This window comes from Anastrepha ludens, chromosome 5, assembly GCF_028408465.1.
Source record: "Anastrepha ludens isolate Willacy chromosome 5, idAnaLude1.1, whole genome shotgun sequence".
Taxonomy (NCBI): domain Eukaryota; kingdom Metazoa; phylum Arthropoda; class Insecta; order Diptera; family Tephritidae; genus Anastrepha; species Anastrepha ludens.
Genome location: NC_071501.1, coordinates 50,347,089 through 50,374,802, shown reverse-complemented (window position 1 = coordinate 50,374,802; position 27,714 = coordinate 50,347,089). Strand labels below are relative to the sequence as shown.

Here is a 27,714-nt window from a genome sequence, read left to right as displayed (position 1 = left end):
CTCGGAGGGAATGTGAATAGTTTGTCGACCTAAAAATAAGATCCCTGCTACTCTCAAGGGAATTTTAAGCATGCAGACCGAACTTAAAAGTAAGAGGTGCCTATTCCGGGTATGGCATCGTCCCTTTCCATCTAATAAATAATATAAATTTGACACTTCCCTACGCTGAGTGGAACATGCCGATTCCAATATGACAATGACCTTAAAAAACCTTGAAAACATGTTTTAAACTGGATCAGTATAGAGAATATCAATATTCTGAAATAGCCGGCACAGACCCACAGACTTTGGACAAGTGAGTAAACAGGGACGACATAAATGGCGATAAGGAAAAGGGGTTTGAGCCAGCAAAAATGTAACATTATCAATCTTATTGCTTCTGTGCCAAAATTGGTACTGTTTTCCGTTGGAATTTTAAAATATATTATTTTTAAGACTGCCACCAAAATATTTCGAAAATTATTAAATGAGTTGGATCGATTTGAAAGTATCTCCAAAAATCTCATTATCTTGATTCTGTTGATACATTTTTGAAGCTTGAACTCTTGTATCATTTGACGTAATTTTTTGGAAAATATATTTTTAAAAACTTGTTTCATTGTCAAATCGGTCCAGCTCATTTAATATTGATTGATCATATTTTGGCAGAAATCTTCAAATTGCACATATTTTATTTATAATTCCGGTGGAACTGTTTTGGCCGAGGCACCCTAATGTATAGTATCCGTCCAACAAATTACGAATGATAAAAATTTGAAGCCGTTTGAAGGCGAGTTCGAAAATCGATACTAACTGATTTGCTGAGATGAAAACATTTATTGTATAAAAAATTAATTTTAATTTTTAAATGTCATCTTTACGGTTGAATGTGGCTTTAAAGTCATGGCGGAGGTCGAAAATTAAATACGGGATAGTGTTTTACCACTGCTTATGTTTTAAGAACTTTAATGAACTTGAAATGTTTGGTGCTTTAATGGGGAAGGCACTTCTACTTTGTTGATTGTGGCAGACCATCGGATTTGGGATGTTATAGAGACTTCATCGGTGAATGAGCGCTTCCCCACAATATGCAACAAAGCGAATTTTTGTTATGACTCAGCCATTTGCGCAATTATTAGAGCTACACTATCCTACAGTAACACAATTCAGTTTCCGCTGAACGTAGGCTCAGCTAGGATTGACTTCACGGGTGCTTAAAAAGCAGGCCGTCGTAGCCGGGAAATGAGTTTCTAAGAGGACCCGGTGGTCTAGAAATTTAAATAATTAAATTAAGAATTAAAATTATCCATTAACTAAGTAGAGAACGGTTCGCGCGCTGCTGTACCTAAAACTTTAAACTCATTTATCTCGAAACGACTTTTTCAGCCAGGAGTTGTCAAAAAAACAAAAAACCTTATGAAAACCATATGAAGGCTCAAAACACGACTTGTTCTAGAAACTCGCCCAAACACCTAACGAAAGATATCTAGGTAGGTTACATTTCAAGAGTACCTCGGGTGCATTATAAGTAGAACTAGAGTGCCGTTTCGATACCATAATATAGACCCCTAGCAGCGAAAATTTTCACAATTTAAAGCAAGAAAAACCATCTACAATCATCCAGTACTGTTTATGTAGTAGAGGAGAGAAACGGGATCCAGACTGGAGAACTGTTTCAGGCTATCCCCAAAAAGCACACTAAGGAACATCAAGCGCCAAGCCGCCAGACCTGGAGATTAGCAAAAAAATGTGTTCAGTAGCCAGATTTGCACAGCTTCTGCAATGGGGGTTGTACGGAAGTCCAACCTTCTCCGCATGAGTTCCGATCACCCAGTGACCGGTAACTCTGAATGGCTAGGAGTTTGAAAATTTAATTTAACGATATGATAGAATTCCATCTGTCTTTCGCTTTTTTAAGCAAGTAATTGTGCAGTTTCCCTTTAACAACCATCAAGGGTACCCGATGTCTGAGATGGGGCAACTGAAACCGGTTCTGTCGAGCCTTTCCTGGCAGGCTTATCTGCAATTTCATTTATTATATATGGTATGTACTATATTGATAACAATTATAAGTAATGGCTATTCCTAATGTCTGCAAGATTGGAAGTTTTTGACATAAATCAAAATATTTTTAACAATAAATTAAAACTTAAATGGCTTAAAACTATATACATTTAAGGTAACGCAAAATTAATTATACAATTTTATTCTTGAATAACATTTTTACTAAATAAAAAAGTGATTTTGTGTGGTGGAAATATTTATTTTGACCTTTACGCGCTTCATTGCTTGTATGTTTGTTTACTGATTGACGTATGGTGCCATATGCAAAATCTTCAATAAGGTGAGTAGTTTTGCGCCACCTTGTAAAGGGTCTTTCAGAAGTAACACCTAAATGTCAGTACCGAATAATTCCTAGACGGTACTCTTTTTATGGCATCCTTGATAACTGTCAAGTCGACAAATGTAGAATTTTAATTAAATTTATTATGAAAATGGTCGATCTTTAAGAGCAGCTTATCGCGATATTCGTTATTTTTTGTGTGAAAATAATCGTCCGAACGAGTCGACAATTCAAAGCTTGGTGAACAAATTTTCAAAAATTTCAAGAAACTGTTTCTTTTGAAGATATTAAGTGCGCCACTAAGTTCTCGCTGTTTTTTTTTTTTTTTTTTTTTTGATGAAAATACAACTTCATTCTGAAAAAAATGGTTCCAAGTGAATCATTGCAACTATTACCCATCGCTGGTGACTAAACTGTAACTGGTAAAACTGTACATCTTTTGAGGCTATCCACGGATCAAGCCATTTTGCTGCTGGTCAGCTAGAGCATGTGCCATCGATCAGAACAGGTGATACTCGGACGGCGCAATATCTGGAGAATATGGCGGGTGGGGTAGGATCACCCATTTCAGTGTTTCCAGGTGGGTTTTAATAATTAACACCAACTTGGCCCCACCAAATACATAGCATAACCTTCGCAGCTCATGATTTTCTCATCTTTCGATTGCTGCAATGAATCTCTTTTACCTCACCCGTCACGATGCGATGAAGAAACCCCTTCCTTTTTTACCGCTGGAGCAGTTGTTCACAGGCGAAAAAACGACGTTCAACATCCCTTGGTTTTAATTCATAAAGAACCCAAGTCCCCTGTTTCTGAATCATTCCAAAAAAAGCTTGCAATCACTTGGAAATGGATTGTTGGGTAACTCCTAGTACTGAAGCAAGCGCTTCTTGCGTTTCACACGGAAATGCATCCAATTCAGCATTTTCGAAGGTTTTTGGCCTTCCTTCATGCGGACGGTCGTCAACATTAAAATCACTGTGTTTGAAGCGACGGAACCAATCTCGGCACGTTGTTTCACTTAAAGCAGCATATCCATAAACTTTTTGTAGCTCTCGATGCGCTTCAGCCGCCTTTTTTTCGAATGAAAGAGGAAAATCAACACTTCCCGCAAATGATGATTATTGGCAAAAAATCGGACATTTTCACAAAACCAAAAGTATATGATACCAAAACAAAATCACTAATGTATCGAGCAGTTTGTTTATCATATGACTAAGCTTGATTTATGATGCTTAGGTTATGTTACAATCGACTAGCACTCACTGCTGGCGGCATCTATTGACAAACAACGGGAACTTAGCTGCGCACCTAGTAGTAAAGGGACTGGGAGACTTAAAACTGGGCGTTCTATTGAGAGTATTGCTGTTGTAGCGCAAAGAGTTTCTGATAAACCTTCAACATCGATATCTCGACGCTCTCAATGATTAGGCGTTCGTGAATCAACTGTTTGGCGAAGTTTACCTGTAAACGGTGATGCCATTTCTCATTTAATGATGTAATTTGTCATTTGTCACAGATAATTGTTAAGAGCCGTAATAAAAAGAAAGACCCTTTACAATTCTACATAAGCTGTTATTTACCATTATAAAGAACGCTCCAATAAATTACGGTTATCACTATTGAAAGGACTAGAGAAATTATGTGCATGCTCCAATAAATAACGAATGGACTAGTCAGTGACTCCAGATTCAGTAGTTTATCTACAAAAGAAAACATATTATAGTACAAATTATATACATTTATAGTAAAGTTACTTTTATGAGTATTTAATAAATTGAAAATGAGTTTTTACCCACCCGCGTACTCGGGATGAAAGTGCCATGTGGTCACTAATATTGCACCCAATATATTTGTAAACATACATAGCATGACCCCCCAGTTTGTCAGGTAAATAAAGTACAGCCAAAAGTTCGTCGATGAACCCTCCTCTTTCTCGAGCATCGAATCTATGACGACGGCGGTGAAAAACAGCGCAATAAGCCAACGATAAATTAAATATGCAACACTTTTGGTGCGACTCTGCCACTGTAAAGGATAACAATATAAAAGTATAAAATGAGAAACAAATGAATTAAAATAAAAACAAAGTAGTACTTGAAAAGTTGCAACGAATACACAAAATTCCTAGGAAAGGGTGTAGCTGTGTAATTTATTGTACATTGTTAATGGCTATTTAATTAATAATGCGGTCAAGCGTCAACTGATGGCCACGAAGTAGCTTTTATTTATTCGCTATTGCGCTATTGCGTAAATAGTTGCGGAAATGTGGTATTGGTTGGATCATGCGATGGTTTAGTCTTTCCTTCGCACATACACACATATTGATACGTTTACATATGGCATAACTAATTCAAGCCGACACCAACGGAACGAACTGAATTCACAACGGCCATTCTCAAGGTGATCAAGACAACGTTGCATTACTTAAGGCAAGTGATGACTGTGGCAGCCACACCTCCCAAAACATTTGGGGTCATAATGGATGCATCTGTCGTGTTTTAAAATTCTTCACACAAACACTGCTGTACGCAGATTTCCTTCCAGGCCTTCGTACTATAGCCAACCCTCTTATTTTTGTTTTGTATATACGATGACCCTAATTGAGGCAAGCTAGGTAGCAATGCCACATTGAAGGCGATTTCGACTCGTGTCTAGGTGGGCAATGTACGTTGATATGGCAAGCACCTTGCAGTCATGCGTTTTAATAAAATATGATATCAGAGACAAATATTGACCAGCTGTAAGTAGGCAGTGCCTCGTTTGTTTTTCTTCGCACGGCTGCAAATACCACTTCTGGCTTTTCAAGTTTGGGATTTTCAACATATGCCTTGAAATTCTATTCGAACACTGGGAACTTTTTTTAAAATTTTGTATTAACCTTGAAAGTAATTTTGTATGTATGTATTAAGGGCAGTATATTTAGTAGGATGATGGACAAATTACCTAGCGGTATTGTAAAATTGTGTGTGCGTAATTCCCAAATAACAAATAAGGAATATACTTTTCCGATATTGAAAAAAGACCGATTTACTGAAGACGTTCTTTTGGATCAAATGAGAATGATTGACCGTAAATCGCAAAGAAATATCACCTTTTACATAAAAGCCCCTTAGTAATCAGGGTAAATAAACTTTTTTTAAATAGGGCTAAACTGCTCAAATGGCAAAGTTTACCCATTCTTAAAATGAAATGAAGTCATGCCGTCCTTACCACTGAGAGGCACATACACGCATAAAACAAATTATTGGCGCGTACACTTTTTTTATTTGTTTGGCCGAGCTCCTCCTCCTATTTGTGGTGTGCGCCTTGATGTTGTCCCACAAATGGAGGCACCTACAGTTTCAAGCATGATGCAAAGAATAATGAGATGGCGCCCATCGTGGTCCCGTTACTTTGCGCTCAGCGAATTTGACAACTAGTTACGTGATTTTGGCTCCAGTATGGCCAGATTACCATTTTCGTAACTTGATTTAGCATTTTTTTTTTTTGTTATTTTTATTATTTTTTGTCTCGGAGTTTTAGTTCTTTCTTCATGACATTTTTCTAGCTGTTCTAATTAAAATGTCATGTTTATAATTTTGTAAAATATACATTTTTTAATAAATATTTAAATAATTACTCATAATAATTCACTCAGTTTTATTTAGCTTTACTTTTTTTTAACATCTGGTGGCATTGCCCGCGATTGCCGGTGTTGTTGGTGTTCTTCTGCTTTCGGCAGTCAAATCTCTCTCTCGCTACTGCAGAGTTGCCTAGCTTTGCATATAAAAACGCACTAAATGCCCATTTAAAGAAAATAAAACACGAAATTTTTATTGTGTTACTTAAAGAACTTTGTATGCGTGACAAATTGTCTGTAGAATGTGCGTTTTTTTTAAATAAATGTGTTATGCTTATGTACAATTTAATTTATGATTTTTTTTTGTTAAGCGAGACTCTTTTGTTAAGGGAACGACTTATTTGCTATATTTGAAGTTATGCAACTAGATAAGGTACTCTTTTTGTAAAAATGTCAGTATGGTTTCCTTAGTATTTTCTGGTATTTTCTTGTTTATTTTTACAATGAATATAACTCTTAATGTCCTATGTCTCACTAAGGAATGATGACCCGAAGAAACGATTCCACCTCTATGCTTTTAATTCGCATTCAATAAATTCAAAGGCTTTTTAAAATGTGTAAAAAGGTTTTCAATCTTAAGAAGAGTTGAGAGAGGAGCATTTAATATTTTTGCACAACCTTAAATGGAGCCAAAAATTAAATTTGCACTTTCAAATTATCAAATTTTATAAGAGTAAACAAATTTTCATTAGCACTAAAATCTTCTCAGAGTGGCCTTTTTTAAACTTCTTTTGTATAATAGTACACTTTTTTTTTAACCTAAAGTTTTGCTAGCCTTAAATTAAAAACAAAAAGAAACAAACACCAAACTTAAAAATTGTCGCATTTTCGGTATAAAAAAGCAATAAATTTATTGCGAAGAGCAAATGGTTGGCAGTACTGCACAACTCAGCAAACGTGACGTCACGTACGCTCTGATGGGCGCAATCTTCTTTCTATCATTCTTGAGTTTCAAGCCGACTCCGAACGGCAGATATTTTTGTGAGGAGCTTTTTCATGGCAGAAATACACTCGGAGGTTTGCCATTGCCTGCCAAGGGGCGACCGCTATTGGAAAAATCTTCTTCTATTATTTGATATTCCTCCACGAAGATTCGAATCTACGCACTCCCGAATGGTAGTCACGCACCAACCCATTCGACTACGGCGGCCGCCCAGATGTACATATAATTTGTTGAGAAATTGCGGGTGGAATACTATGGTATTTGAGCATCTATTTCCTTCACATATGGTAAATACAGTATAAAAGATACATAAACAGGCGCAAGACAGGCTAAAATACAGGGTGGCGCAAGATTAATTCTCCTATTGGACACCTAATTTTTGCAAAAGGACACCTACTGCAATCGTATTTGACACTTGCGAACTAGACAGCTGCAATATATAGGGTGGGCCATGTAAAATGTGCTTTTTGAATCGGCTATAAAAAAAACTAATCAATATTTTTTGAAACTGTTTTTTTTTTATTTTGAACATTGAACATTGTCATTTATGAATGAAAAATAACATCGTTCACATGACTGCCACGACTGGCTTTACAGTAAATAGTCCAACGGGCTTAAATCACAGCTCCGAGACGGCCCATTGATATCGGAATTTCGGCTGATTATTCGGTTTTCAAAAACGGTAGCCAAAAGTTCGAGTGTAATTTTGGCAGTGTGACAAGTTGCACCGTCCTGTTGAAATCAAATGTCGTCCATGTCATCCTCTTCAACTTTTGGAAACAACTCGTTGAGCATGTCACGGTAACGCTCGCCATTTACTGTGACCGCGGCTCCTCGCTCATTTTCGAAAAAAAATGGCCCGATGATGCCGTCAGACCAAAAACCGCACCAAACAGTGACTCGTTGTGGATGCATTTGCTTCTCTATTTTCTGAGCCCCAAATCCGACAGTTTTGCTTTTTAACGTAGCCACCGATGTGAATCAGAAAAGAAGAAGAAGACTCACCACTTTGGAAATAGGTTTTGAATATTTCCCAATTTTGTTCAAGCGTATAGCGTCCCATTTCGTAAATGTCAAACCTTTAAGTAAATTATGAACACATTTGATATGTCATTTGTGTTACCATTCTCAACAAAATACGTGGTTCAAAAAGCAAACGCTATATGGCCCACCCTGTACAAACATACAGGCAATAGAGCGCGTGAAGGTCAAAATAAAGATTTCCACCACTCAAAATCATCTTTTTTATTTATTAAAAAAGTCATCCAAAAACCAATATTGAATGATTTATTTAGCGAAAAAAATTGTTTAGGAAAAAATGTATTCAAAAACAAATTCGGAATATTAATTTTTCGCCAACAAACTCCGCTCTGCTGATGCAGCTCCCATGAAAGATTAAATTAATTTTATATTGGATGCTGTAAAATATGATCAGCGCGAATCGCCATTCGCTTGTTGAGATCTACGGTAGAATTTGTGCAGTACTTCAGAAAATATTGCGTGTCAATAGCTGAGTGAAACTTAGAATTGTAATCATATTTACTTCACTATTTATTTACTGGTACCAACTAAAACAACTATTTTAAAATTAATACAATACTTATAATAACTTGGTATCGTAAGCACTTATGTTAAGTGTTTGGACGCCAACAGATCGACACTGAATCTACCAATTGCGTGCGTGTCTTCCAAGGTGGGTTCATATAAGGCGATAACTATTGTATAAAAAAATTTACAAGTACGAACTTTTTTTTTGCATTTTAGTGATTTGAATAAAGCTACATCTACAGCATAGCAGCAGTAGAGCAAAAACAACAATGGCGTATATTTGGTTGTTGCTGAAATTCTCTAGACCAGTGATCCGTAGTCGAGGTGTGCTCTTTAGTAGACCGTTATTCGGCTCTGAGGGAATTTGACAGAATCAGCTGATGGGCTGACGTCACTTGGGATGATATATGAAAAAAACTCATGGGGTGATATACGAAAAAAACTCACCCATGAATCTCCGTTGCTATCTGAAAAACTATTGATTGCACGAGTGTGTGAATACAGGTGAAATGATCATGCAGAATACGGCTGAATCTCCCAAGTGGCGTGACAGCTGAAGTTCCCCTCACAACTTTCTTTTTCGACTTAGTTAAGGAGCAAACCTGGTAAATCTATCATCCTTGGCCAAGGCCAATTGAGCTGCTCTAGACAACAATAAAGTACAAGGGATGTCTTTTATATTTTCCGCTCAATAATGAAAGCACAGTAAAGTAATAATGAAAATCTTCTTATTGCTTTTCAAAATACTCTCCTTGGAAGTCAATACACTTCTGCATTCGCTGAACCACTTTTTAAAGCACTTTTGTCACTCAGAAGTAGACTCGTCCAAAATGAGCTGCTTAGAGGCTTCAAATAGCTTCTTCCGCCTTTGGAAAACGTTGACTTCGCATTTTATTTTTGATGTTTTGGGACAAAACAAATCATTGGGGGCCAAATCAAGGCACATTAATTCGATCTTTGGAGCGCTCGAAAACTCTTTTATGTGAGCCGATACGTGAGATCTCGAATTGTCTTGGTGAAGTATGATTTGTCTTAGGCAGACCTCGTAAAAAGCAGACAAAGTTTGTCAATTGAGAAAAGAGAAATTGTAAAAACAAATTTCCTCGCGGGCAAAACTCATTGCAATGTGGCCACCGAATTCGGTTACCTCATTATATAGTGGGATGGTGCACTTTGTCTTGCGTTTGATACTCAATGTGATGGAGATGTTTTTGAACAATCTTATTTGTAGCTATTCGAATTGAATGTATATAAAACTTATCGCCGTTCCCTTCTACTAATGTTGCAAGTTGAAGGCAAATGATAGAAGAAGGAACCAGCTGTTCTAATAATACCACCTTGTATACATAGATACGCCTTGGTTCCACGTATTTCAATCAAAATGTAAATAAAATTACTTTGACATTCAAACTATTAAAGCGAGAGACAGAAACAAAAACCAGCTGTTCAAATAACACCATCTTATATGAATGAACCTTGGCGTCTTTTGTGTAAAAAATAAGCAATGCGTATCAGTATCATCTTTAGAAAAAAAATAGCTTTAAAAACGTCATATGTATTTATGTAAGTGTTATTTGTATTAGAGCTCTTTTGGCCAAGACTTAGACATCATTTTACATACATAGCTTTGGCCAACCTACCATATCAGCAGCACGTGTTTCTGGTTAGCCTAAGCTCCACGCAACTTAGAAAACGTAGAGAGCTGTAAGTTTTAGATTTCTCAGTTTTGTATATTACGTAAACTGTAAGCATTGGCCACGGATAATGTCGCCGGTGAATCGTAATGACGCGCTGAGTAACAACCTCTAAGTTTATGTGAAACTTGGGAAAATCTTAGTACTCCGACAAACATTTTCATTCATACCCAAGCGGCTATTAAAGCAATTATGACTCCTCTCACTAACTCAAAATGTGTTCAACGGTGTATATCCAAAATGGATAAACTCTGCGGAAATGGGCAGTTCACTATTTACTAGATACCAGGGCACAGAGGAATAAAAGAAAATGAGAGAACCGATGAGTTCGCTTAGGCAGTTATTCGCTTGCCAAGATTGACACCGTCAGACATATATCCATCACTCTGCTTTCTGAAGACGGAACTACATGAGGAACCAGCTCTGGGAACGCAGTCGATATGGGAACACTCAACCTCGTACAATACTGCTAAAATTATATAATACTAAGGACTTGGAATACGAAAACTGCAAACTTTATTCTGCCTAGGAAAGCTGCAAAATATTGGTTGGAATACTGACGGGCTACTGTCTGACCCCATATAATGCAACCAAAATGGGATTAGTCAGGGGTACTTTGAGATACCTGCTCCTTGTAGGACTAGACAAAAGTGTCAAGAATCAACATATTTCTCATCCTTAGGATAGGATAGGCTGAACGGCTTGTTAAAACTCGGGATATCTTCGACTCCAGATACATAGCACTGGCAACACATTGGACCCTAGAGGTCTAAGTGAGATCTTTTTATAGATCAGTCAGCTCTACTTAACCTAATGTAAGTAAAATCTAAGCCTTGGCTAGCAGAGCTTTTACTCAACAGACTCCTTTACCATAATCCGACATCTAAAACGTATTCTTTTGGAACTTTATCATGCAATTGGGAATCTCTCCGATAATAGATGTGTGAAATTAATTAGAAAACAAAGAAAAGGTTATGACTATGAATAAGTTCGTGCGGTTTTTTTCGAAATTTGAAACTTTATTGACGTAAAATGGTTACAAATTTAATATTCAAAATATTGTCCATCGCTTACTACTACTTTTTCCCATCTTTCTGGCAATTCACGGATTCCCTTTGTGAAAAATTCGGTCGGTTTTGCCGCAATCCACGAATCGATCCATTTTTTGACTTCATCGTAATTACGGAAGTGCTGGTCAGCCAGGCCATGTTGCATCGATCGGAAGAGATAGTAATCGGATGGCGCAAGGTCTGGACTATACGGCGGGTGGGGTAGGACATCCCATTTGAGCGTTTCTAAGTATGTTTTGACCACTTGTGCAACATGTGGCCGAGCATTGTCATGTTGCAAAATAACTTTGTCGTGTCTATCGGCGTATTGCGGCCGTTTTTCTCGCAGTGCTCGGCTCAAACGCATCAATTGTCGTCGGTAGACATCCCCCGTAATCGTTTCATTCGGTTTCAGTAGCTCATAATACACAACACCCAGCTGGTCCCACCAGATACACAGCATAACCTTCAGGCCATGAATATTCTGCGCCGACGTCGATGTTGAAGCATGGCCAGGGTATCCATACGTTGCCCGACGTTTTGGATTGTCGTAATGGACCCACTTTTCATCGCCAGTCACAATTCGATGCAAAAAACCCTTTCTTTTGTGCCGTTGAAGCAGTTGTTCGCATGCCATAAAACGGCGTTCAACGTCTCTTGGCTTCAATTCATACGGCACCCAATGGCCTACCTTTCGGATCATTCCCATGGCTTTTAAACGTTTGGAAATGGTTGATTGATCAACTCCCAAAGTTTTTGCAACCTCTTCTTGCGTTTGAGCCGGATCTTGATCGAGCAATTCCTCCAATTCGGTATCCATGAACTTTGGCGGCGCACCCTCGCGTTCTTCGTCTTCCAAGCCAAAATCACCACTTTTAAAGCGTGCAAACCACTTCTGGCACGTTCGCTCAGATAGAGCATGCTCACCATAAACTTCCACCAAGATACGATGACTTTCGGCTGCTTTTTTCTTCATATTAAAATAATGAAGAAGAATTCCCCGCAAAAACACATTATTTGGCACGAAATTCGACATTTTCAAGTGTGGTAAAAATATTGTTGTTTACGCTTCAAATAAAAAACTTATACTGACGTTTGTGCCTTACGACAGTAGCTCTCCAATGAATGTTTGGAAATGTGGATCGATGGAATAATAATCAAGTTACGCCATCTGTTGTAAAACCGCACGAACTTATAAATAGACCTATTAATATTGTATTTTCCTATTTATTCAAGGCAAACCATAAAATATACCTGAAATGAAAAAAATTCGTGTAAGAATGGAATAAACGTCATTTCGGTTTCTGGCTCTATTTCATAAATAGCTCGGTGATTTTCACTTTAAAGACCTGCATTTTTGGATAGCATGCACAATGTCTCGCAGTCACGAGGCGGCCAATTGGCATAGACAATTTAGCGCGAAAAATATCGACTGTTGCAAGTGTTGTCTGGCAAAGTTTGCCATTCTGCTTAAAACAGAGATCGTCAAAAGCAATGCTTCAAATTTCTACATTTCAAAATTTGCACTACACGCGAATGGTAAGATGAACATGCATCTTTTTACCAAATTCTAGTCCATGAGCAGATGTAGGGCCCTAAATAAGAAGCGATAACTAAAGCATGGTCGCTTGTCTGGGATTACTGAGGCAAGTGGACCTTGAAAGCGAATAACCTGAGATTTTCATGTGAATTTCTTGTTATAATGTGAAATTTTGAGCTGCTGAGATCAACGGCTGAATGATGTCCTGAATTGAGGTACACAGTTTTTGTCACAGCAGCCATATTCATGGAACGTCAGATCTGTCCACAACCAAACTAGTTTCGTAAACTTTTGGCGCAAACTTCCATTCTGCAGACGCGGTGGGTACTTTATTTTGGCGAAAGTCTTTTTTCAATAAACGAACTGTGCAGGGCCAACTTGACTTTAGAAATAAGTTTTCAATTTTTCCTTAAGTTGGTCAACAGTGAAGGGGCTCTCTTCGATTCAAAAAAGAAGGAGCTGCCAATGAATAAATGTGTTGCTATATGGACCACCGACACTAATGTAATTTAAACTGTTTCTGTAGAAGGTTTTGAAAAATATTTTAATCTACCAGTTACGCGAGAATCTTTTACTTACTTGTGACTTTACAAAATCATCCGCCGGCGTGTGATCGAATCCGCACTTATCCCGACGAAATTCCTTTTTGACAGGATGTACTATTTCATGCAAACGGCTCATTTCGCTATTGGCCTAAAATATCTCATACAATTAGTATGTAATTCTAAAATACACAGTCATTCGAACCACTTCCAACGTCATTCAAGTTTACTTCACTTCAAATGTAGAGAATAGAGACTATCTGATCTACGGCCCCAAGTGTTTTCACGCCGTTATCAGACATGTGTGAAACTGTAATTTTAAAAGAAAAAGAAAAATTAGTAAATAATACATTGACATTTTTTCAACTGAGCGTAAACAAATTTAAAAATAGCATACACTCGTGACTGCGTTTGTGACCCTTAAATAACAACAATTATATAAAACTTGCTTGTTTTTTTTATAAAAAAAAAAAATCAAACGAAAAAAATCCACATACTGTTAACCTAAGTTTCCTGTTAAACATTTTCGTGACAGGGGTCTGTCCTACCTTATGACTCAAAGTAGCTTAAACTACACGAAAGTTGTGAAAATTACTAGTTTTCAAGTGGAAACGAAAAAATATACTGTTTTATTCTAAATATCAAAAACTGAAAACAAAGTAAATAATTTTATAGTTTAATAATGGCGGAAACTTTTGTAACCTTTTGTTTTTTTTTATATTATATTCCCCATTTATTTTATACATCTGTCCTTTGACATTAAGTATGTTGTTTAACAATTTGGACAGGATTTATATACATCGCTTAATGGCCAGTGTCAAAAGCGATAAAATTAAAATAAACGAAATAATAGCAATTAAATAATATACAATAATACAATACAAGTTTCACTTTACATGATTACATTTTACAACTATTTTTAATTATTTTTTTACATATTTATGGTTTTTTAGCATTTATCATATTAGGTCGCTTGGTCGGGTTTTCTTTAAACGCCTTTTCCCGTTTCTTTCCCTTTCAAGAAGTTTGTTAATTTCTGCATTACTGTGTGTGCGTATTTTTTTTAAGTGCCTTGTGTGCCACTGTAAACTTAATGACAAAAACAAACAAGGTTAGCTGAACTCGGTCCAGCCAGAAATTTATATACCTCCGCGCACTTCAGTAAAATTAAATTTGTGCTAGCATAGAAAGTGGGATGAACGAATATTTAGATTTTTTTGATTTTTTACACATACATAGAGAATCGCATAAAAAGGGTTTCAATAATAATTAAGCGGTTCAAAATGAGGTGCACAGTTGCTTGTCTCCCATTGCACGCGTCCTCAGTTGGCGGATCGGGGAATGCTCTGCCTATATGTAAGGTGGGAGGGGAAATAAAATACCACTCGTGGACCAAAAGAAGTAAAACACCTGCTTGGAGGTGCTGATTGTATTCTATTGACAAGCTAGAACAGCCATGCCAGCAATCTACTTGACCGATATTTAACTCGTTAACGATTCATTAACTACATTGCCTCGGATTTCACAAACAAACCAACTGTCAACGATCTTTGGCTATTGTATTAGAACTAAGATCGGATTTTGACGCCCTATGATAGGAGTTAAATGAACCTACATATATATATATCTTGAGAGAGTTTTATTAAGCCTATTTCGAGATACATACATTTGCCCACAAACGGGCGTGGTCCCTCTTGTTCTTCAAAGTCTGCGCCGTATTTATTTTTAGGATTCATTATTTGCAACAAATTTTAGTAATTTTGCATCATTCATGTTATATGGCACGTGGGCGTGGTTTTTGTTCAAACTCTCTGGACAAAGAGTAATACGAGGGCTATATATATATATATAATTGGCGCGTACACCCTTTTTGGGTCTTTGGCCGAGCTCCTCCTCCTATTTGTGTGTGCGTCTTGATGTTGTTCCACAAATGGAGGGGCCTACAGTTTCAAGCCGATTCCGAAAGTCAGATATTTTTATGAAGAGCTTTTCCATGGCAGAAATCCACTCGGAGGTTTGTCATTGCCTGCCGAGGGGCAACTGCTATTAGAAAAATGTTTTTATTAATTTTGGTGTTTCACCGAGATTCGAACGTTCTCTCTGTGAATTCCGAATGGTAATCACGCACCAACTCATTCGGCTACGGCGGCCGCCAGGGGGGCGGCCTTTTATATTTTTCGCCTTTGCAACACTACGTGTTATGAACTGTATTTCGATATTTTTATCAGAAAGTTTGGTATTTTTAGCATAAACTTACATAGAAAATTTTCACTTACGAGCTTTATTTGTTCTTTTTCCAGTGAGTTGAAAAATTCATTTTACCCAAAAGATAGAATTAAATCGTACATATTTTCTTGCAATGATTTACTATAGGTTTCGACGTGGATTATCGATACAGGTGTTCATTGATCAAATTATAGTGCTTGGTCTTTTCGCGTTGAAGCGCCGCAGTTAGCAAACACTGCCAAACGCTGATACAACGAGCTCCAACGTGGCTGTCGATCGGTGCAGAATTAATTTCATAAAGACCATCCAAAAATTACTGATATGCCAGAAACCATCGATCCTGGGCGCCAATCGATAACGCAAGATCGTCATGTGACATATCGTGAAATAGAGGCATCCTTGGGCATTAATGAGAGCAGTATACATTCAATATTGCATGAACATTTGGTCTTCAAGAATATTTGTTCTCGTTGTATATCGCATAATTTAACAATTGCCCAAAAAGTGTTAAGAAATTTTGAGGAAATTCATCCGCAGTGGTTCAGGTGGTTCAAAGTACGTCTATGAAATTGTAACGGGTGAAAAATCTTGAAACCAAATAGCAATCGACAGTATGAGTGCTCCAAGACGACCTTAATCCAACAAAAGTTAAACGCGGAATAAGTGCCTCAAAGGTGACTATTAGGACTGTTTTTTTTTTTCAGAAATTGTGGTCATATCGAAACTATATATAGGTATATATACAATTGGCGCGTACACCCTTTTTGGGTATTTGGCGGAGCTCCTCCTCCTATTTGTGGCGTGTGTCTTGATTTTGTTCCACAAATGGTCCCAGTTTCAAGCTGACTCCGAACGGCATATATTTTTATGAGGGGCTTTTTCATGGCAGAAATACACTGGGAGGTTTGCCATTGCCTGCCGAGGGGCGACAGCAACTATACCACCAAAAAACTGAAAATGGTCAATTCCGTGTACAGAAAACACCCGCCGATAACTATTTGATTCTTCACCAAGACAATGCGTGCTCTCACGTAACGACCCACACAAAAAAGCTTTTAAGTTTTTCACCCAAAAGATCGAATTAATGGGTCATTCACCTTACAGTCCTGATTTGGCACCTTATGATTTATTTTTGCTCCCGAAAATCAAAAATAAAATGCGCAGTGAGCGTTTTCAAAATATGAAGAAGCTGCTGAAGCATTTAAACAGCCTGTTTTGGAGGTATCCAATTCTGGGTAGCAAAATCAAGTAGTAAATCAAATTTTCAATCCTCCATGTGATTACAAAGCCAAGGTTATTGATTGTTTCAAAGTAAAGATGTATATTTAATTCAATTGCATACGAGAAACTGTATGGTACAAAAAGTACATAAACACTTTGAAAGCATAAAAAACTTAATAATTAAGAAATGCATTAATTCAAGTAAATTTCAAGCTTCAAAACCAACAAAAAGTAAAATTCAGGTCCATATTGGAAAATTCTGTGATATAAAAAATAAAAGATTAAATTAAATAATTTATAAAAACTTAAATTTAAATATATTTCACTTATTGGAATGATTGTTTCTTCTTCTTCCTCGAGTCTACAACTTCTGCAGTACTCATGCGAAAATATTCCTAGCCTAGAAGAGTGACTACCTAATAGCTGATGACCGGTGACACAAGCCATGACCTTCGAGATGTTTTCTCTTGCGAGGTTGAGCAATTTTCCTGATTATCCTTTCTTATCTAATTGCGGCCAAATTAGCCTGGTTGTAACATAAGTATTTTCTCCTCTCCAGGACCTATTGACCTCCTGGAGAATAATATTTGTATCCTTAATTTGCAAGTTGCCATAGGAATTGCAATATTGCCTCTGTTTTCAAGCAGTGGAACATTAGTACCCCTTCGGACTAGCTCATCGGGCTTGCAATTTCCTTCAATGTCTCTATGTGTCGTAACCCATATAAGGCTGACCTTGGATAGCCGCCTGGCTATCCGAGAAGGTATTTATCGTAGTTTTTGTTGCGGCATGTGTGTTAAAGTACACAGTTACAACTTTTATGGCTAAGACTTCTACCTAATAGACGCCACAGTAGTCAGTAAGTTGGGCAGATAGTTCTAATCCTAATTCTTTAAAAAAAACTCCATAGCCTACTTTATTTTCTAGCTTCGATCCATCCGTGTGGAAATTTATTTCCTCTCTTCTCCATGGTGGGGTGGTGCTTAGAGCGCCGGTGACGCATAAAAATCCAGTTCTTTGGACCTTGCTCAGTGGTTTTATAACTTGCCTCTTGAGTTGATGGCCTCCACAAAAGTATTCCATATAGTAAAATAAGCCAAACTACCGAAGTGTAAAGCTAGTGTGCGATACGAGGTGTTAATCCCCATTTGATTTCGACCGCTTTTCTGCATTATGCAATGCAATGTTGACCTTTTGTACCCAATTATCAATATTACATTTCCACGTAAGTTTCCTGTCTAATATGAGTCCAAAGCATTTAACATTCTCTTTCAAAGGAATCACCACACCTTTGAAAGCGGGGAGACTGTAGGCAGTCTATGTTTCATGGTAAAGGGAATTAGTTCAGTTTTATCGCGGTTTATTCCGAGTCCCCTACTCTCTGTACAGTTACTAAGCGTGCCATGTTAGAATGCAGAATATTCATGAGCGTGTTTGGGTACTTGCCTTTAACCGCGATTACCACATCGTCAGCGTAAGCTGTGACGTGGCAACCCGCCTCTCTTTAGGGCCAGCAGCAAGGAGTTCACTGCCAAAATCCAGAGGAGAAGGGAGAGGGAGGGGTCCTCTGGGAGTACTTCTGTAGAACTGTCTGCTTATTATTGTGTTGCCTAATTTTGCAGTTACCTTTATTCTGACAAGTATAGTATAATTGTAATTGCCCCCTCTTACGGTGTTGAGTTAAAACCTAGTCTACGCTTCATAAGAGAGTCTAATTGGTTCCATAAAAAATAGCCAGTAAGGTTCCCGTGGCACACAGTGATAGCACAATGGGCCTACATGATCTAAGTGAGCTGGCTACTCTAAGCGGACTGTCACGAAAATCTATCCTAACCTATCGGGATTATTATTTTATGTCAAGATTTCAGAAACAAGCAGCGCAATAGCTCATGGCAATAAATGACGTGGATGATAATACTATTAAAATGTAGCTGAACGAGTTCATGAGACGAAAACAAAGTTCTCATAAGCTCAAGCACAGGATTCCCGAAATCGTTTTTTTCTATACAACCGAGATAAGTCAAATTGGGAACGTAAAGCGAGTGCAGAGATCACAAATATTTGTATGCGGTAAATCAAGACATCGTTGACCAAACAGAATTACAGCAAGATGTTGATATCTTAGACAAAAGAGTAGCTGTATAAAATTAAAAAAACAAAACAAGTGCGTGTAGCGTAGTACACATAACAGAAGTGAGACTTTCAAGGCAAACAAAGAAAGAGGGAGAGACCCGAGAGAGAATGAGAGAGAGAGAGAGAGAGAATACATATTTAAATAAATTCACAACAATGCAGAGAATACAAATAGACAAAATTTACAAAAAACGGAGAAGGGTCGACCGGTGTAGGTAAACGCAGCACACAAACCGTGGCAACAACGCGTATCATCCGCTTAAACGCAGCGATTCCAGGAAAACAGCAACGGCACAAATTATCACAAGGCAATACCAATAAACCCGAGGCCGGAATGGATAGCATTTTATAGTACGCACAAGTACTAGCCAGGAAACGGGAATAAGCGCAAAAAAGTAGGCACCAAAAAAACGCCAAAAAAATTGGGACTAAAAAACGTCCCAAACAGTAGGCACCAAGGAAATATAACGCCAAAAAGTAGGCATCAAAAATATATTTCCTACAAGTTTGCACCAACAAACAAGCGCCAAGTGTTATTTCTCACTAGAAATTAGAAACCACAAGGAAAAACTCAGGAAAAATAGCCTAAAGTGTATCTAAGTGTTTTTCCCTCTCGCGGAACGAAAACGTTTCATTGCCTTGAAATTTTACTCTCCATTTTCGCTCATCCATCGACGCTTAAGAAGTTTCACTTCAAAAATGTAACTGAATAACTTTTGTATTAGGTTATTTCACTTTCAATGATAAGATGTTTGATAAAAATATTTGTTATTTTTTTTATAAATTATCACAAAATGTTGGGAAATATCCCCTTTTTCTCTGTTGGTGAAAGTTTTTTTTAGGCAACACTGAGATTTGCTAAACAAGGCAGATCGGAATATACTTTCTCTTTGAAATCAATACATTTTACCATTTGCAAGTGCCTATACCTTTGGCTGTATTGAATAAAATTACTAATATACGGTTTTCCTTGTATTTATAACAAATTACAAAACAAATGTAAGATGTGCAGCCTGACATTACACCTTTACACCAAAGGTGAATTAAATGCTACGCAAAGTTGTTGGGTTGAGATTACTTTGTTGTTATTTTTTATGCAGTTTAAGTTTCGGTGACAAAGTTCAGTTGAGCTAATCTGCCCTCAGGCTCCAGAGTGCATTGTTTGCCAAGTGTTATAGACACTTATACAGAAGTGTATGAGTGTGTATGAATGAGCGCAAAATGCTCTGAATTAATGTGAAAAAAAGAATTGTATTTATGGTCTTAGTTATTTATTTAATATAATGAAATATACTTATAAATAAATATATTACATATTTCTTCCAGCACTAGCAACAATGCCTTCAGCATTTTATTGAAGGAGCAATGTTAAAAATTGGCTTAGGCCTGGGTCAAACAAATATGATAGGGTCATTCAAAAGTGATGCCTAGATGTCAGTAGTGAATAATTTATACACGGTACAGATGTTTTATGACATTTTGGCATTTGTCAAGTAGACAGAAATAAAATATTACACTATAGAGCAAAAGGTTAAAATAATTGACTTATTATAAAAATGGTCGTACTTTAACAACAACATATCGCAAAATTCGTGAATTTTTGGTGAAAATAATCATACGAATGAGTTGACAATTCAGAGGTTTCAAGGACTGGCAGGCCAAAACTGGACGTTCAGTTGAGAATATTGCTGCTGTCATTTTTCAAAAATAAATGTTAAAGACCTTATTTTGAATAAAAATAGTGAAATCTATTCGCGTCTTTTGAAACTTCTTATAAATTCATTTTTTTGGTTTGGGTGAATCCTATTTTTCACATACAATTCTTAACGCCTATTGGTGGACGTAATTTCGGTGAACGTAATGTTTCTGGATAAATAGCTTTTCAGTGCTGCGAAATTGTACGCGTAAAGCTGGTACATTGAGTATTTCTAATGCAGCGAAAAATTAAAAAATGGCGATAGAATGATGTTTCAGTTCCAAATCGATCATTAGCATGATGAAAAAGGCACTACACTGAGTTGGTCAGTTCCGCTGAATATATTTTGTGTTTGCTGTCAGTGACAATTGGATTGGTAGGCGAAGTTAATTATTTTGGCCTTGTCCTGGATGCCAAGATTTACTGGAAAAGGCAGGCTAACGCTTCCATGTCCAATCAACAGATGCTCTTATGGTCTGCAAACGTTTAGCAAGAACCTCTTGGGGTTGAGCCCAAGAGTTCTGCGATGGATGTTCATCATAATAAGGCTAATGATGACATATGAAGTTTTTGCTTGGGTATCGAGAGACCCGCAGAGCGGGCAGCACTGACTAAGTTTCAGTGGTTTGCATCACGGGGCGATACGAACCTGCTCGACAGCAGCGCTGAAGGTAGTGCTCGAGTTGGCACCGCCTCACATAGTTATTCAGCAATCAACCAAACGTACGTATTACTAGGGCAGGTCTCGTTAAGGGAAAAGTGATGTCATCGCAGAACATGGAATCGCTGAGTCGGCAGCTCCCATTTGCACAGCTACCCAGGAATGTATCACTTAAGTCGTTAAATTTTAGAAAAAGTTTAGAATTAAACTCGACGTTAAAGTAAACTGGAGTACATCTGCATTTGAAAGGAAACTCCAAGAGTGTACACTGCACTGATATACAAATGGCTTGAAAACCCCAGAAGGCATAGGCGCTAGTATATATGGCCCCAAAGCAAATCGTTCTTTGCCGATGGGTAGCTTTCCAAGCATCCTCCAAGCGGAGGTGTACGCCATCTTCTACGGCTTTTAAAGCACTGAATATTTAAATTCTAATTTTATTTATACACACTTACGTAAATTTTATAAGTCAATTCTTTTATTTATTTTGCCTGCACTTTTTACAAAGAACTGCACAAGTCAGAATGGTGGCCAATAACATGTGACGTCACCGTGAAAATGTGATTTCGTGTTAAGGAACTAAAGACGGAGCCTTTCCTATTTCAGTGATGCGCTTGGAGTAACTCTTTCAAGGAAATGTAATTCGATATATTCGAGTGTAAAGTTGTACAACTTTTTAAGAATGAGTTCACTACTTGAAACAAATTACCTCAACGATGATGGAAGTATGTTAGTTGATAGTTCATTGGATTAGTTCCTTTATTATCCGTTTTTTCATTCCTCTATCCCGCTGAATTCTTTACCGTAGGGTAGGCATATCGGGCTGTCTACGACCCCCATGGTAGCCATATGCAGACCACAGACGTTGTGCCCTGTGATTACACCCATCAGTACTCTCAGGTCCTTTCTGCTGAGTTTTGGAGAAAGGTCGCTGTTTTTCTGTTTGGTTATTTGACAAGGCACTTGGCTACTGTGCAGGAGTTCAACTCAAACCAAAGACCTCTGTGGGTAGACCTCATGAAGTCGTCAATCCATAGTTGAATCGATGCGGAATTGATACCTTAAAAGGTTTCAGGGCCTAGTGGAATACTTGCAGAGCCTTCATTTGCCAATTTATCAGCTAACTCGTTCCCTGTAATACCACAAGGTCCAGGCACCCAAATAAGACAAACTTTGTTGAGTTTTGCAACACTGTTCAGTTTTGTCTTACATTCACCGACTAACTTTGAAGAGCAGCGAGGGTTAGCAAGGCCTGTCAGTGCGGCTTGACTGTCACTACAAATTCCAATACTGTTGCCCCGCCACTTTTTCTCAATTAGACAGTACGCCACATTCAAGATGACATAGATTTTCGTAAGGAATACCGTGGCCATCTGTCCTGTGGCATAGGAGTACTTAGTGTCTTCGTCTAAGTACCATCCAGATGCGCTTCCATCACTGGTTTTGGATCCGTCGGTGTAGAAAGTGTGCTGATATCCCGTTAATAGGTTATCTGGACTTAACCATTGATCTCTCTGGGATAAAAGCATCATACTTCCTACTGAAGCCAACGACAGGCACCCGCTTGTCCACCGGCATCAAGAACAGTGCGCACCGTTCCGACAACTGGTGATATATCTGACAGTGGCCTGTACGCCGCCTTCATTGCTACCTTTCGAATTTGAAGGTCTAGAGGTTGACAGTTCAGAATGGCATTAAGGGTATCAGCAGATGTCGTACTCATGGCACCTGTGATACCCAAGCACACACTTCTCTGTAGTCTGTTTAGGGGTTTTACTCTGGAATTAACCATTGTGGCATTCCACCATACCATAGAAGAGTATGTAATAATGGGTCTAATCAGGGTGATGTACAGCTAGTGTACTATCGCCGGTCTTAGACCTCATGTCTTGCCAAAGGTTCTCTTACACTGCCAGAAGACTTTTAGTGTTCGAGAGACCTTCTGCTCGACGTGCTTCTTCCAGGTAAGCTTACTATCTAGGATTACTCCTAAATATTTAACCACAGACAGTTGCAGTGTTACCCCTTTCAATGTGGGTAGTCACAGGCCTTCCATATTGCGTTTCCTAATGAAAAACACTAAGGTACTTTTTGGGGGATTAACCGAAGGACCATGCGATTCGCACCAATACTCACAACTTATAGTTATCATTATGATTCAAAAATGTATTATGTATTATTGAATGTATGTGACTATATGTGACCTCACACACCACCCTCTTTTTATTACTCTCTTATTACTATTCTTCATTTTCTTTATAGTTACCCACAAACTCTTACTAACATCTGTAGCATAACCCTCTCATAAGCTTACTGTCATATTAAAAAAAAAAATCCTCCCAGAAAAGCTTAAGTCCTGGCAGGGCTTTCAAAAAAATACTAAAAATTTGCAAACGATCAAAATATAAGATTTATTTGAGCTTTGAACAGAGAAAAAGTTAGCCGGAGCAAGGCAAATGGGATTAGATAAATACAAACTAATACTGTGGAACTAAATGAAACGAGTTTTTCAACAAATGACAACGAATAACGCATGTATGTAGAACAGGTCTTATTAAAAACTGTTTTGTTTTTTTTATTTGGAACTTACGTTCGTAGTTAATACATATAGTGTAAGTATCAATGCTTAAATGGCAAGTTTTTGAGAAATGTTGAGGTAAAAACACGCAAAAACACTTGACAATGACAGCTAGTCTCACATAGGAAAAGAAAATCTTATCGAACTGTATAATTTTAAGGCTTTCGGGGCGATAACTTTTTGCACAAATCTAGCCCTTTTTGAGGATATGTTTTCTCATCGTTTTCCCTATTTTTGATCAAACTTTAAATTAATATTTATATATGTTAATATAATTATGAAACAATATCGACGGTAGAAATTGTTGCAATGGCAAACCCCTCTGAAAGCATTTCTGTCATGAAAAGCCTACTTATAAAAACCATCCATCCGTTCAGAGGCGATATTAAACTGTACCACTCCATTCAAAGAAAAGCTCTTAACAAAGGATGAACGCGTCATTTATATTTTTACCACAATAATATATGGGCTGAAAAGTTTCGGGCCTAATAAAGAAAACACGATTTTTTTATTAAAAATTAGCTCTGACATTTCAATACCACTTTCGTAGAACGATTTATCTTTTGCCTCAAAATAGATCTCAGTTTCAGAAATAACCACTTCATTCGAGCGAAATTTCTTACCGGCGATCATTTTTTAGGTGTGCGAACAGCCAGTAGTTGCTGGGAGACAAATCTGGCGAATACGAGTACAGTGGATGTGGGAGTAAATCGAAGTTCAATTCATGTAGTTTTCCCATTGCTCAGAATCATCAACACGTTCTTGTTTTTGGTCAAGAGTGAGCAAACGCGGCACCCTCCTTGAACAGAGCTTTCTCAAAGTGAAATGCTCATGCAATATAAAGGCCACACATTCTTTCGAAATTTTTACGTTATCAGCTAACTCAAGCAACTTCACTTTTTGATCATTTAAAACAATTTTGTGGATTTTTTTGATGTTTTCTGGTGTTGCCGCATCATTTGGACGTCCACTGCGTGGTGCATCATCGGTGTCTCTACAACCACATTTGAAGTCAGCAAACCATCGTTTTATTCTTGTTAAAGCGGAGTCCCCATAACATTTTTCAATTCATTGCTTCGCTTGAACGGTATTTTTTCCCAGCAAGAAGTAGTATGCAATTAAAACACGAAATTCTTTGTTTTGAAAGTGACAAAAGTAGCCTCACTATTAGCACATTCACTCACGAAACGATAAATAGAATATCATGAATATCAACAGCTGCCTTTTTAAGGTTAGTACTAACTGAAAAAGAGGTGAATGCAATAAAACTAGTTAGGCTCGGGACTTTTTAGTCCATGTGTTACTATTAACCAACTTATTTCACATTTTTGAATGACAAAACCAAAAGTTGCCAATGATCCTAAGCGAAATGTTAATCGTTATTGAACACTTCCTCCTAGGCATAAATCCATATTTAGACTATCATGTACGATTTTTCGTACGCTTAAATAATTCGAAAACTTCATGTTTACATTGCAGCAAACGCGTACTAGTCACACTCCAAATAAGCTTCTACCGCATTCTAATGTATGTATATTAAGTTTTTTTTATTTATATCTATTTTACGAATAAATGGAATGTAGTCAATCTTGAGACGAATATAAAAACGCTATAACAAAACACAAAGCGGTTATGAGCTTAAAAATTTGGAAATCCATCATTCTGCGATGATTTTTGTTTCTTTTTTTGTTTTTTTATAATAACCGTCGCTACTGCGTGTGTGGTGATTCCACTAAAAATATCCCTCCTCTTCTTTTGGATTTTTCCCTCCACCCCGGGACTGTTTCCGCATTGCTTCTACGATGATTAAGATGATATGAGTTGCTTTCAGTCAACTGATATGCCTTTTAAATATTTAATGTTTAATGGCTTATTAAAGGCTTGCATATAATTTCTTCATTTAATTATATTTTTTACTACTTTTAACAACAATCGTTCTAGGAAAAGATCTAAAAACAAAATTTTGAAAAATAAAATCCAAAGATAAAAATAAAAAAACAATTTTATTTCCTCGAATCGTTTATAAATATATAACTAAAATGTGGCGTAAAATTAACCCCTCCAACTTTGTTTTTTAATACCCTTTTCACTTTAAAAGCTAGTATCAACTTCACAGCCGTGAAATTTCGCCAACAACATTTTGGCTTGTCATGAAATGTTGCTAGTAACATTGATTGGCAAAGAGAAGCAGTATCTAAATGAAAATTGAACCAATGTAAGCAAACAAATTTATGAGTATCGCCCCAGAAGCAATTGGCAAATTTTGGTAAGAAAATTGTTTTTAAACACAATGATATGTAATTCTTTTTAACAGACTTTACTACATTTACCAGCATTTGGGTAGTTTTGCGAGCATCCGGCAAACCACCAGCATGGAATCAATCAAAGAAGCAGCTTGCGGCGGTTTTAGTTCATTAATGTTTTCTTTTATTTCGATACTAGCGAAAACCCGCCCGTTCCGCTGGTCGTCTTTAAAAAAATCTAGATTAATTAATTAAACGTGGTTTTCTCTGGAGAAAAAATACTCACTTGTTGTTTGCTAGAAAATCAGATCAGAAAGAAAGTTTGAGCGCGCCGTTGTTCCGTTCTGTATTTGCATAGATGCGCTCCCCTTTACACATAAACAACAACATCAATCGCATGATACATACACTTCGTCGTGTACGAAAAAGTGGAGAAGGAGAAGATAACTGTTCTATTCCCCTCTGCTTTAACCCAGCTATGTGTTCAGGTGCAAATGACTTTTTTGCGTGAAGTTTGATATAAAATAAGTTCTATTTACTCTTCTTAAATTTATATAAACTTTTCCAGGCGAAGTAAAAAAACTGATATATATTTGCTTCAACCGTATATTTGTGAGTATACAGGTAATACGTAAATATGTGAATGATATAGATAATATCTCATATTAGCATAACCTTTCTGCAAAAAATTAAGGAAACGATCACCAATCACGCCGGCAATGATACAATGAATTTTTCACTATAACTGACTTCAGACTAACGTTTGTATAATAAGCGTATATGTAACATTTTAAATTTTTTTTAATTTTTAATAACAAGTGGTCTTCCTCTTTCTCTTCCTCTTCCTGTAGCTATTCCTTTTCCTCTTCGATCTCCAGCTCCATCTCCTTTCTTTATCCCGGAAACGGGCAGTAAAAATTACTTCACTTAAAAGCTTTCATCAACAGCTTCCATCTGATACCCATATTGTACAAACACATCCAAGGGTACCTTGGTCCACCTTTTCGGCTATATCTCGAGACCCTGGTCACTCAGAGATCTAAAAAATACTCTGTATTAAAGCACTCATCAGTAGCTTTGATTTGATACCCACAATGTAAAAACACATCCTAGGGTTACCCGGGTCCTCGTTTTGGAGTTCGGCAGAGCCACCTGGTGGCGAGTGGAATCAATAAGCATATTATACTAAGCTTCACCGTGGAAAAATATATATATAGGTATACCAAATTTCATAATAATCGGCCCAGACACACACGACCAAAATGTATTCAATTCTAATGAATGCTATGTGCGGTACAAAAAACACGTGCGGCAAACAGCAAGAACACACTCACTTAACCGACGCACCGCACACACACGCGTTATCGGATTTCAACCAAACTTGACAGAAACCTTTGCCAAAGCAACACCTACAATGTGTGAAACTTTCATTGTGTTCCTTACACGCGTTGCTGAGATTACTCCGAACAAACGCACACTTTTTTGGCTTAATTTTTATATATAATATACTAGCAACCCGCCCAGCTTCGCACGGGTATAAAATATATACCCTATGTCACTCACTGAAAAAATGATTAAAATCGATCCAATAGTTTTGGCTTATTCATTATTGCCCGTGGCCCGCACGCGTTAAATTTGGAGTAAAACAATTCTCCTTTCTTTATAGCATGAAGATTCCCTGCTATCTTTGGGATA

General features: G+C 37.4%; 1 protein-coding gene across 5 annotated transcripts in view; it reads right to left on the bottom strand.

The window, feature by feature from the left end:
* The window catches only part of LOC128862877 (protein rolling stone), a 63,750-nt gene that overhangs the window by 3,458 nt on the left and 32,578 nt on the right, over window positions 1–27,714 (bottom strand). For all 5 annotated transcript variants that reach the window (XM_054101659.1, XM_054101661.1, XM_054101658.1 and 2 more), the window contains 4 exons: window positions 13,467–13,571; window positions 13,299–13,412; window positions 4,123–4,351; window positions 3,907–4,026 (listed from right to left, as the gene is read on the bottom strand). In XM_054101659.1, coding sequence (XP_053957634.1) covers window positions 3,907–4,026; window positions 4,123–4,351; window positions 13,299–13,412; window positions 13,467–13,481 — 478 coding nt within the window. In that variant the 5' untranslated portion in view covers window positions 13,482–13,571. The remainder of the gene's footprint in view (window positions 1–3,906; window positions 4,027–4,122; window positions 4,352–13,298; window positions 13,413–13,466; window positions 13,572–27,714) is intronic.